The sequence below is a fragment of the Notamacropus eugenii genome, chromosome 3, assembly GCF_028372415.1.
Source record: "Notamacropus eugenii isolate mMacEug1 chromosome 3, mMacEug1.pri_v2, whole genome shotgun sequence".
Taxonomy (NCBI): domain Eukaryota; kingdom Metazoa; phylum Chordata; class Mammalia; order Diprotodontia; family Macropodidae; genus Notamacropus; species Notamacropus eugenii.
Window position 1 is genome coordinate 289,664,893 of NC_092874.1, and position 13,295 is coordinate 289,678,187.

At 41.8% G+C, this 13,295-nt stretch overlaps 1 protein-coding gene across 2 annotated transcripts in view; it reads left to right on the top strand.

Moving 5' to 3' along the window:
* The window catches only part of ABTB3 (ankyrin repeat and BTB domain containing 3), a 304,327-nt gene that overhangs the window by 193,980 nt on the left and 97,052 nt on the right, over positions 1-13,295 (top strand). For both annotated transcript variants that reach the window (XM_072655838.1, XM_072655840.1), the window contains exon 2: positions 9,919-10,068. In XM_072655838.1, coding sequence (XP_072511939.1) covers positions 9,919-10,068 — 150 coding nt within the window. The remainder of the gene's footprint in view (positions 1-9,918; positions 10,069-13,295) is intronic.

Genomic DNA, 13,295 nt, shown 5'->3' on the forward strand with positions numbered 1-13,295 from the left:
ACTCCCAGTTCAATGCTCCCTTCACCAAAGTAGTCTGCCTTTGTCTAGGCTAGGTGGCGTCTCACACTTTCCAGCAGCCTTGCACCAGAGCCTGGCCTTGGGGCAGTTACTGAGTACAGGAAACTCTCTCTTTGTCTTTACCACATCCTAGTTATTCGGGTGGTTTGGCAAACGCCTGCCTAACTTTCTTTACCCTTAAATGTAGATCATTCTGAAAAAATGCAGTGTGGGGCATGATTAGCATAATTGGGACTTGGCACAGCTCCCCCAAATGAATGAACTGGTTGGGCCAGTCCCAAATCTGTTTTCCACCCCAGTACCTTTTAAAATAAAGAGCCATGTGATCTGGTCCTGAGCCAATTATCAAAACCAAACCAGAAAGAGAAAACTTCCCTACAGTCCTAAATGTTTCCTATTTGGGTTTTCTTTTTTATACTAATACCAGTGAAATTGAAGCTTCCTGCTATTATGTCTGTTTTAAGTATTTCTATCAGGTTGTTTTGTTTTTTGTTTTGGGGTTTTTTTGTGTTTGAGGGAGGGTGGGCAGATCCCAGCCTATGAATTTAATTAGTATAGAGCTGGTCCTTGGGCAAACTTCCTATAGTGGTAGAGACTGGCAATTCAAGTGTAAATGACAGTACACTTAGAGACTGGCCTGACACTTTGAGAGGTTTAAATGATCTGCTCAGCATGGCAAGGCAGATCGAACCCTGGCATTGCGATCAGGAAGACCTAGGTTTGGATCTAACTTTTGATCTTTTTGTTAGCTGTGTGGCCATGGGCAAGTCACTTAACTTTCTCTGTGCCTCACTTTTCTCATCTTTAAAATGGGGAAGGGGGGGAGATTTGAACTAGATGGCTCTGAATCAATATGGCAGGAGGAGCACTCAAACCCGGGTCTTCCTAGCTCTAAGACTGGCTCTCTACCATCTATGCCTCGTACCTTCTCATTAAAAGTTCTATCAGCTTTACTAGCACTCTGCATCTGAGTCGATCAAACAAGTGTTCATTAAACTCCTACTATATGACGGACACTATTGTTAAGCCCCATGGATACAATGGCATTAGAGTCCAAGAAATGGAATCAAATCCTGCTTCTGGCAGTTTCTACTTATGTGATCTTGGATAAATCACTTAAATTTCCTCTCCCTCAGTTTCCTTATCAGTAGAATGAAGGCTTCTTAATTCCCCTCTAGATCCCCCGACTAGATTCTAGTCTCTGAGGTCCCATACAGCCCTAGATCTTTGACCACTTTTGACCCTTTTTTAAAACAGAACTAGTATGGGACTAGAATCCTGGGGCAGGGGAGAGGCCATTAATTGCTGCCTTAGAATGAGTACATATGATTCAAATGGCCCAAGGCATAGCAGCCGCTGAAGCATCGGTGGACACCTAATTTGGAGAGACAGTAACTAAAGGACGCATGCTCTCAAACATGAGTCAGGTGAGGAGAGGATAAACAGGTGGTCTGAGTGGTGAGAATTCCTGAGACAGTTTCTGGAAGTATGCGGAAAGTTCTGTAGGACGCTGCTGGAGAGTTCCACACTATCACAATCAATTGACATCGGTTAAATTTCTGGATGAAATTATAGTCAGTATCTGTCATTTCTATCGTCCAATTCTCATCTTAATAACTTGGTTAAATAATTTAGGGTTAAGTTGTTTCTGTTACATGCCATATTTTATTATTTTTGTTGTTGTTTTTAACTAATTCTGGTTTTGACTGTGAGTCAGCTCCAAAAGCTGACTCAGAGGCAACGACGACACTGCTAACAATTAGTGAGCTAGCTACTGGAGAGATATGATTTCATAAGCACCAGATCAAGAGGGGCATTTAGATAAAGTGAAGAGGAAAAGGAAGGGAGGAAGGAAGGAAGGAAGGAAGGAAGGAAGGAAGGAAGGAAGGAAGGAAGGAAGGAAGGAAGGAAGGAGAGAGGGATGGAAGGAAGGAAGGAAGGAAGAAAGGAAGGAAGGAAGGAAGGAAGGAAGGAAGGAAGGAAGGAAGGAAGGAAGGAAGGAAGGAAGGAAGGAAGGAGGGAAGGAAGGGAGGAAAGAGAGAGAGGGAGGGAAGGAAGGAAGAAAGGAAGGAAGGAAGGAAAGAGAGAGGGAGGGAGGGAAAGGATAGGAAAGGAAAGGAAAGGAAAGGAAAGGAAAGGAAAGGAAAGGAAAGGAAAGGAAAGGAAAGGAAAGGAAAGGAAAGGAAAGGAAAAGAAAAGAAAGGAAAGGAAAGGAAAGAAGGAAGAAGGGAGGAAACAAGTATTTCTTAAGCTCCTGTTGTATGCCAGGTACTGTACAAATATTATCAACAACCCTGGAAGGTGCTATTATGATCCCCATTTTCCAGAAGACAAACTGAGGCAGACAGAGTGGGTGGAACTACATGGCCTCTGAGGCCCCTTCCAGTTCCAGTCTTGGCTCCTGGAGTCTGTAGAACAGAAGCCTTAGGCAGAAGGCTGAAGACTGGCTACTGTCTTATACAAAGAGGGGTCAGTCTTGTTCTCTTCAGTCCCGGAGGGCAGAACCAGGAGAGATGGCTACAGGTGGCAGAGAGGCACATATTACCTAGCAATGAAGTGAGTGGGTTCTCCCTCCGCTGGATATTTCTAAAGCAAAAGCTAAGTGACTGTTTACTTGTCAGGTATGTTATAGAGAGAATTCTTGTTCCAGCGAGGGCTGGCCTTGATGGTTCCTGAAGTGCCTCCCAGCCCTGAAATTCTCTAACCCAAGTGCCCCCCTTGTTAATCAATACCAGTTAAGCAGGCACACTGGGCATACAACATGACCTGAAGTGAAAAAGGAACTAGATTGATTTTAGAAATCGAGTCCCAGAACAGTTAGAATTAACAAGTTAAAAAACAATAACTGTCTAACAACACATAGTTCTGGCATCAGGAATCAGACCAACAAGAAGGAACAGTGAGTGAAGCTTTGGAGGGTCAGAAACCCATTTTGTGGATGAGCAAATGGAGGATTCTGAAAGGAATCAATTCAAGTGGCATGGGAGGGCAGTGAAAGGTCTTTGATGACCCGCATCGCCCTAAGTCTATGATGTATCCCCTTCCCCACCAACTTAGTGAGTCCCTTAGCTATAGAAGTGTAAGATGATTAATATTCCAGAAGCATCATACCACTGCTGACATTAAAATATGAAGATGCAGATGACATTTTATCGACCCCATGGATTTTCCTATAAAGATGTCACAAGAAATGTCTTCTTACACACCAAATATGGTCTTCAAAAAAAGCTAAGACATGGTCCTTGAATAATAGATCAATTACAGGTCTTTCACACCCAAGCAATCTATCATTCAAGACTTTTTCAAAAATCATATTTTTTTACCCTAAGACTCTGGAGCATGTTTTTTTTTTGTAATTTCTAAGTCAATTCTACTTAACAATCATTTATTAAGCAGCTACCCTGTGGGAGGCACTGGGGTAGGTGTTGAAGGTACTGCCAACATCCCTCATTCACCCAAGTCTCCAACATTGGGGTCAAACTAGGAATCTTCCTTCTTTCTCAATAATCACGGGTGAGATGGTTCAGTGGACAGAATACTGGGTCGAGAGTCAGAAAGACTTCAAACCTGACCTATATACTTCCACGCTGTGTGACCCTGGGCAAGTCTTAGCCTCTGTCTGTCTCAGTTTCCTCAGCTATAAAAATGAAGATGATAATAGCACCCACCTCCCAGGCTTGTTGTAAGAATCAAATGAGGTAATGTTTGTAAAGTGCCTGGCATGCAGTAGGAATTTAATAAATGCTTATTTCCTCCCTTTCTCACATGAGATCAGTAGACAGATCTTGTTAATTCTACCTTCCTATCTTTCAAGCACATCTGATTCTCCTGCTTATAAAGCCCCTACCCTGGTGCAGGTCCTCAACACCTCTTGCCTGAAATATGGCAGCAGAGCTTCTAATTAATTGGTCTTCTTACTTCAGTTTCTCCTTTCTCCCCCTCCTCCAGATCTGCATCTGCATCAATGACTAAGTGACATTCCTAAAACATGAATCGGATCATGTCACCTCCCTACTTTGAGAAAAACCTGCTGTGGCTCCCTGGTACCCCTAGAATAAAATGCAAAATCCTCCTCTGGTATTTCAAGCCTTTGGCAATCTGGCAGCTTCCACCAGCCTTTTCAATATTCTCTTTTATTCCTCTCCATTCCAGTCAAACTGTCCTGTGAGTTTTTTCCTGCACATCACTTTCTGCCTCCCATCTCTGTGTTCTGGCACACCTTACTCCTCACTGAATCCCCACCTCTATAGCACATGGGACCCTGCCTACATCTTGGTACACTCTCATTATTGGTTGAAATGACTTTATTATTTTTATTATTCATTATTCAACGTTTTATTATTTATTTATTACTTTATTCGCTTATTTATTTTTACAAATCCTGGATTTATTTAACCAATTCATCAGTCAGCAAGCACTAAGCATAGATAGTGTCTGGAGCATAGTAGGGCTTGATTAATGTTAGTTGACTGACAGTGAGCATTTATTACACACCTACTATGTGCAAGGCCACTGTGCTTATGTACATATTCTATCTTCTCCCCGACCTCACCCCCCAGTAAAAGGTAAACTCAGTGAGTGCAAGGACTGTTTCATCTTTTTGTCTGAAAATTCCTTGCACATAGTGAGTGCTTATAGATGTTGAGCTGACTCATGGTATCTCATCGTATCACAGATTTAGATTTGAAAGGACATTTACAGGTCATCTTTGGTTTACAGATGGAGAAACTGAGGCTGAGAGAAGTTAAATGACTTGGGACCATGGCTGTAGAGGTCGTCAAGCCCAACCTTTTCATTTTACAAAGGAGCAAACTGAAGTGCAGCAAAGTTAAGTGACTTGCCCAAAGCTGTACCTGCATTAAACAGAGATACAAAAGAAAAGATATTTAATAAGGACCTTGGACTTGAATTTAATAAGCACATGGAATTGCAGGAGGATTTCTAGCTCAGTACAAACACCCAAATCCATAAAAAAAGACTTTCATAAACTGAAGCTATAAATTCTTAACAATAACCCCAAAGCCACAGACACACCAGGAGCTGCTGCAGAGAGGATGTATTCAGATTGCAAATCTATTTTGGGAGGCAGCGTCTTACAGTGGAAGGATCCATGGGGGCAGGAAGACTGGGTTTGAATACTCAGTTCTGCCACCTGAGTGACCTAGGGCAAGTCTGTGAGCCTCAGTTTAGTCATCTGTAAAATGGACGAGGGGGACTGGACTGAATGAGTTGTAAGATCATCTTCCAGTCCTAAAACTCTACAGGCCTGTGATCCTATAAGAAACACAAGATGATTTGAGGCGGGGAGAAAACCCTAATAGCCAAAGGCTTGGCACAGGATAGGAAATCTCTGCTGAGTTTTAGATTAGATTGTGAGTCTCTTGAGGATAGGAAATGTTTTTTGCTCCCTTTTGTATCCCCAGTGCCTGGCACATAGTAGACACTTAATAAATGTTTATTGATCAACTGAGATTTGAAGAAAGATAAGGATCTCTTGAGTTGGATATGAAGAAGGGAAATGTATTTTGCATGAAAGGTGGCTAACGGAGATGTGCAGAAGCAAGAGATAAAAAAATAAACATTGCAACATCTATAGGATAATCTGCCATGGAATCTATACCACAAAAACCAGATTAAGAGATCTGGCTGAACCAATTTGTCCAAAAACTGGATAAAATCTATGACTCATAGAATCTGGACACAGGAGGGACCTTAGAGCCTAACCAACTGATTGTATAATTAATAGACAAAGGCCCAGACATTAGGTTAGTCGCTTGCTAGGAAGCTCATAAGTAGTTGGTCAAAAAGCATTTATTAAGTACCTACTATGTGCCAGGCACTGGGCTAACTAGTAGCAATACTGAAACTTGAACCCTAGTTCAGAACTGCTGTAATTATGCTAGGGTATCATAGATACAGCACTGAGTCTGAAGTGAGGAAGACGAGTTCATATTCAACCTCAGATACTTACTTGCTATGTTACCCTAAGTCATTTAGCTTCTGTTTGCCTCAGTTTCTTCATCTGTAAAATGGAAATAGTAAGAGCACCTCTCTCCCAGGGTTGTTGGAAGGATCAAATGAGATAATATTGGTTAAAGACTTAGCCCAGTCTGGTACATAGTACATGCTATGTAAATGTTGGTTATTGTTGCGATTATGTCTGCTACATAATGGCACACATTTGCATAATATTTTACATACATTATCTCATTTGATTCTCACCCTAGGAAGAAGGTGCTATCATTATTATTATCCCCATTTTATAGCTGAAGAAAAAAAGTTACATTGATCATAGGACCCTAGATTTTGAATGCAATGGGACTTCAAGAGGCAATTAGTCCAACCCTCCCTTTTTGCAGAAAAGGAAACTGAGGCCCAGGTAGATTGTCAGTTTCCCAAGAAAACACAGGTAGAAGAGGTCAGAAGAATTGGAACCAAAGTTCTCTGCCTTCAGAGCCAATGTGCCCTTTCCATTGTAACATGGTAAATGATTTGGTCAGGGTCAGAGGCACAATTTCAACCCAGGTATTCCCGATGCCAGGTTGAACACTCTATCCACAATGCCATATTGACCAACCAATCAAGTTATTTTACTGGGAAGCAGGATCGTGGAATCATGAATTCAGAGTTGTAAGGGACCTTAGAGGTTATTGAGTCCAGCCTCATTTTACAGATGAGAAAATGGAGGCAGCAGAAGTTGTGACTTTCCTAGCATCACACAGCTAGTGAGTCGAGGCAGGAATCAAACCTAGGTCATACTGATTCTCGATCCCTAAGCTATGATGCCTGACACTACAGTAACCATGTACAAGTGAGTCCCTCTATTGACATGAACAGCCCAACTCAGAGTTAACAGATCATTGACTCAGAGGCAGCTCAGTAGAGTAGAAACCATCATGGAGTAAGCAGACGAATTCAAATCCTGTCCCTGCCACTTTCTAAGCTGAATAACAGAGAATTAATTAGCTTCTCTGAGCCTCAGTTTTCTCATCTGTAAGGTGGAGATAGTAACATTTGCCCTTTCTGCTCATGGGGTTCTGTGGATCAAAAGAACTGCTGTCTAGAAAGCTCTTTCTCAACCATAGAGTGTTGACGTATGTGTGAGTTCTTGGAAGGAACCAGACTGCCCCTAAGTTGTTTCACTTGCCCTGAAAGGATTATTCCATCTTAATAAAGATGCTCCATCTCCAGACCCCAGGCATATTCTCTGGCTGTACTCCATTCGTGGAATGGTTTCCTGCCTCATCTCCACCTCCTGGCTTCCCAGGCTCCCTTCGCCTTTCCCAGTCTTCCTAAATACTAGGGACTCTCCTTTCTCAATGACCTCCAATTGATCACATATGTATTTCTTCTAATGTTTACATGTTGTCTTCTCTATTGGACTGTGAGTTCCTTGAGAGCAGGGACTGTTTTGCGCCTTTCTTTGCATCCCCAGTGCTTAGCACAGTTGTTGGCACATAGTAGGTGTTTAATAAGTGCTCATTGATTGACTGTTTCTTCCTTGGGTTGTCAATGGATCTGTGATCTCAATTATATGGCTACCCCTCTAGTGATGCAGCCCCCATCCATGCCTGTCTGTACTGAACAGCTCTGGTCTAGGTCCATTGGTGCTTTTAGCGTATGTAAATGAAAAGATGTGTGAATTTCCATGTCCTGTATTTGTCATGGAGAAACTGGCTCCCCCAATGTTGGGACACTGGGGCACTGTCATCTGCAGTCAAGATGGAGGTCGGAAGAGGCAGGGAGAGTGAAGTGGCTGACTCACGCAGAAGAAAGGTCAGGTTTTACCAAAGCACTTGGTAAACACTTGATAATTGTTCTCTGCGGTTGACAGTGGGATAGTATGAAGACCTTGTTAGCCCCAAAAGGAGAATCTTTTGTTGAATGATGGATTGACCTATACTATCAAAACAAATTTAGGATTTGGAGCATCTTCACCAGCAGTTAAGCAAACCGGACAAATATCCCAGTTGGCTCACTTAGATGGGATTGCAAAGTCTTTTCCTAGTGTATGATTTTTAGATGACTGTAGCTGTTCAATGGGAAAATGAGGAGAGATGACTGGGGTGCGATCTCAGTGCGGCATGTGTGAGTGATTTGAAGGATGCTTAGGGCTGAATGTGAAAATATCAAAGAATGTGTGTTCACATGTGGGCATGATTACAGAAATCAAGAAGTGATCCATCTGAGGAAATTTAATTTATGTATGATAGCTAGGTGGTACAGTGGATAGAGCACCAGTCCTGAAGTCAGCAAGACCTGAGTTCAAAGAGGGACTCAGACACTTACTAGCTGTGTGACCCTGGGCAAGTCACTTACCCCTGTTTCCCTCAGTCTCCAGTGTCTCTGCCAAGAAAACCCCAAAGAGTCAGACATGATTGAACAACAACAAAAATTTATGTGTGTATTGAATATGTTCTTATGAGTATATACATATATAGGTATAGTATGTGTGTTTATATACATATATGTATATGCATATATGTGCGTGTGTGTACATATATATATATATCTTGTTCAGTCATGGGTTTTCTTGACGGAGATATTAGAGTGGTTTGCCGTTTCCTTCTCCAGTTTGTTTTACAGAGGCAAACAAGGTGAAGCGACTTGCCCAGAGTCACACAGCTAGTCAGTGTCTGAGGCTGGATTTGAACCCACAAAGATGAGTCTTTGTAACTCCAAGCCCCAGTACTCTACTTACTGTGCTATCTAGCTGCCCCTATAGTGTGTGTGTCTACACACACACACACACACACACACACACACACACACACGCATACACGCATTCACGCACACATGCACACATGTACAGTTAGGTCTTAATGAGAATAATGAATCCTGCGAAATCGTCACGATTTGAATTTTTGTTGTATATTTCCATTGAGCTGAAACCAATGACCATATTTTACATATAATTACACCTCAAATACTTTGAATTCAGATAATACGAACTGCCTCAAGATCTATCTGGGGAGCAAATCTGTGATTTTATTAGAATAGGGAATTTCTGCTCAAGATTCTAATATTCTGCTACTATTAAATGCTGGGACACAAACAGATTAAGTGACAGGCCACATGGCAGAGGAGAAACTTGAATCCAAGTCTTCTTTACTCTAACAAAAAATCAGGAACTTTTTGTCCCCAAAATGACTTGTAAAAGCAACTTAGGTGAATTTGGCGTATTTGTATGTGCACATACACAGATATATATATGCATGGATATTCATAGATATATACACACCTATGTGTGTATATGTGTGTACTATCTATTATATAATATATACATACACTCAATGATGCTCACTGATGCTCTAAATCTATGTTTGAGAGGATGGGGGGACAATAGATAGGACACACTAAGTTAGAGGGTTCTGTGAGACAGTCTAGAATCAGGGGCTAAATCGTATGGAACAGGAGCTGAGACAAACAGCATATAGAGGATGAAGGTGAGGGATTGCGGCAGGAAGGAGGAGAATTTCAGTTGAGGAGTATTAGGAGATAAAAGGAGAAATGTGAAATGCGGACCATGTTTTTTTCCGTGGAGAGATGAGTGACTACAAGGGCAGAATATTCAATACACTGTTAGACTTGGTTTGCATGTCCATTTTTTCTTTCTTTCCTTCCTTCCTTCTTCCTTCTTTCTTTCCTTCAATCTTTCCTTTCTTTCTTCCTTTCTTCCTTTCTTTCCAAGAAGGGAAGGAGGTGATCAGATGTAGAAATCATGACATATGAACCAAAGGCATCAAATAAAACTTCAGTTTTTAAAATATGGAAAAAATAACCTTTCTTGTTCTCTCTCTCTCTCTCTCTCTCTCTCTCTCTCTCTCTCTCTCTCCTCTCTCTCTCTCTCTCTCTCTCTCTCTCTCTCTCTCCCCCCCCCCCCCATCCCTATTATTCCAGGTGTTCTCTGCCTGCCAGACAGCCTGACCCTTCACCGAGACCCCCAGAGGCCAAGCAAGCCTGGAGAGCTGCCCATGTTCAGCCAGTCAGAGCTAAGGACCATCGAGCAATCGTTACTGGCCACCCGAGTGGGCAGCATTGCAGAACTGAGTAAGTAAAGAACGGACTCAGGCTCCTTCTGATCAGGCCAAGTCTCCTTTGTCTTATTACAGAGCCTACCTGTACCCATACTCAGGGATGTAGGGCCAGGAGGGTATATTTTCAGCAGTGAATTAACCAGCTACTCCTTGTGGGCTATTATAGGCATAAAACTATGGGAGGGGCCTTGGGAGCTAGTAATAACAGATACTCGTAGAGTATCTTCATATTTTCAAAGTAATTTATTAACATTATTTCATAGCATTATAGATTGAGGCTAGAAAGGACCTCAGAAGTCATTGAGACCAGACCACTCATCTTACAGATGAGGAAACAGATGGAACCCAGAGAAATTAAATGACCTGCCCAAGGACACACAGCAAGTAAGGGTCTAAGTCAGGAATTGAACCCAGGTCTTCCTAATTCCAGGCCCACTTCAATACTCCATTTCACTTGAGTCTCACAAGTTACCCTCATGAAAAAAGTGGCATTTGAGTTGGGCTTTAAAGGATGTGATGGGCATCTAGATAGTGCAGTGGATAGAGCATGGAGCATGGAATCAGGAAGACTCATCTTCATGAGTTCAAATCCCAAGGATGGATTAAGCTCATGGGAATTAAATTCTGGAGACCTTGCTATAGGCTAGCTATAAAATGGATAGATAGATGAATGGATGGATGGATGGATGAATGGATGGATGGATGGATGGTTGGATGACTTAATGGATGGGTGGGTGGACTGGCTAGATAGATAATAGATAGTGGGTGGGTAGGTAGATAGACAAAACATATAGCTAGATGGGTAGAGATAGATTAGAGATAGATATACATACATAAACAGTCCTCAAGTAGCTACATGTATGTCTATATCTACATACATACATGTGTAGCAGAGTGGATAGAGTTGACCTCAGCTGTGTACACACAACACACACACACACACATTTAACTTATAAAGGACCTCAGTATCCCCAAGATTAGGTGATCAAAGAATCTTAGAGTTCGAATCTCAGTAGATTGTGAGTTCTTTGAGGGCAGACTGTCTTTTGCCTTTCATTGTATCCCCAGAACTTAGAACTGTTCCTGACACAAAGTTAGTGCTTAATCAATGTTTATTGATTGCTTGATTAGAAGTGATCTTAGAAATCTAGTCCAACCAGTACATAACTTTTTTGCCTGGATGGTATGTCAAGGGCAAGGAAGGAATCCAAAGGAACACCAAACATATGGCAATACCATCCTTCAGGACCGCTGTTACTGTGCTGTGAAACTTTGATGGATCTATGGTTTCACTGATGTGGAAATGCCTTCCAGTGGGGCCTATTATAATCTTTTTGTGCATTTTCATTCTCTGTAATTCTTGTCCACTTCTTTCCAAGAGTCCTCCACAGGGCTTCTACCCAATGTGTGGGCATCCTTGGGCTCATAGGAGCATAATTTTTGGCTGGAAGGGCCTTCAGAGCCAATCTAGTCTGACCCTCTCATTTTATAGGTGAAGAAACTGATAGTGACTGGACCAGAGGCATACAGATCTTAAGATGTAAACCTGGCACCTGAACCCCTAAGCTCCAACTCCAGGAGTTGGAGTTAGTACCCCTCATTTTTCCTCTGATTCTTCATACATTTCAGAGATACCAGAGATGCCAGCCTTGGAGTGATCCTCTCACTTTTATTACATGAATGAGAGAGAGAGAGACAGACAGAGCACACATTTATTAAATGCTGAATATGTGCCCAGCTCTGTGCTAAAAGCTATACAAGCAAGACAGTTCCTACCCTGAAGGAGCATACTTTCTAATGGGGGAATCTAACATATAAAGGAATACTAGAAAGCAGGGGATGAGTGGCAAGAATTACCCATGTGAAGGCAAGGCTATCAGAGGAGGGATAGAGAAGTCTAGAGAATGAGGAATGGAGTCCAAAGTGGATCGAGCATGACTTGAGTTGATCAGATCAGTGGTTCTCAACGGATATGCTATGGTAAACTGTCATATCACTAGTGTTGCTAGATAAGAGGCGAAAATTATGTATTATTGTAGATAACAGAAAATTTAAAAATAATTTTCTTATAAATCTTACTAACCCAGCATACACAGTAAAGTAAGTATGGTATTTTCAGAGTAAATGAAACTAGTCTCTTATAAGCATATGCTAAACTTCCAAACATATGAAACCTTGAAACTGGAGAGCCCTCAACAAAAATGTCTAGTCTTTTGGAAAGGAAACTGCCCAAGTGCAAAGCCCTCAACCCTCCAGTGGTCTTGCCATCTTAAATATTCAGGAAGCCACAGTTCGTCATAAAAAAAAAGTTTACTATGCTATAAGCAACAGTTGTTTGAGAACCATTGGATAAGGTGATTCAAGTGGCGAGGTAAGAGAAAGGTCAGAGACCAGGGAGGGACCTTAGACTTCAAGCCAAGAAAGGTGGATGGCTGTGGCTATACAAGAAAGAAAATCAGAACCTAGTGGGAAAGATCCTCATCTACCAACTACCCCACATGAAAACAAAGAGATACTTTCTCTAGCTTGGTTTCACTAGGTTAAATAAATATTGATTGAGACCCCACCCAAGGTAATGTTTTAGGCTCTGTGAGCAGCTCAAAGAAGTAATAAGGAGCTCTCAGTCGGGCAGTCAAGGCTACAAATGGGTAAAAAGATTTTGGATGATATGAGGTTTCACATGGTAAGTAATCTAAGTAATTTAGCAAAACCAAATCATGAAGGAAAAACTGGAACAAATTATACCAATTTGCTAAATCATGAGCTGAATCAAAGTCTTATCTACAGAAATAGCGTGTATCAGAAGTGGGACTGATGGTAGAAGAGAGAAAGTCCCAACTGGAAGGGACCTTAGAGTGCGGAATATCAACCCTGGAGGGCCCCAAGAATAGGGAATGTCAGAGATGGAAGAGTTCTAAGAACTTAGATGATCAGAGCTGAGAGAACCCTCAGGAAACAGTGTCAGAGCTGGAACATTCCTTAGTCACCATTTAGTATGATTGCATGACTTTGTAGAGAACCAACTCAGAAGGACTGAGTGCCTAGCCATAGTCATGTTTTGAGCTAACTGCATCCTGACCCCTGTACCATATTGCCTTCTTACCTTTTTAAAATTGGAATTGAATCTTTAAATTTTCTAATACGATGGAGGTTGGGACCAGGTGGGGGGGAGATGGGAACCAAGTCATTATTCTATCATCCAGAACAATATTTCATTTGGCTCAAGCCCCATGATAACCC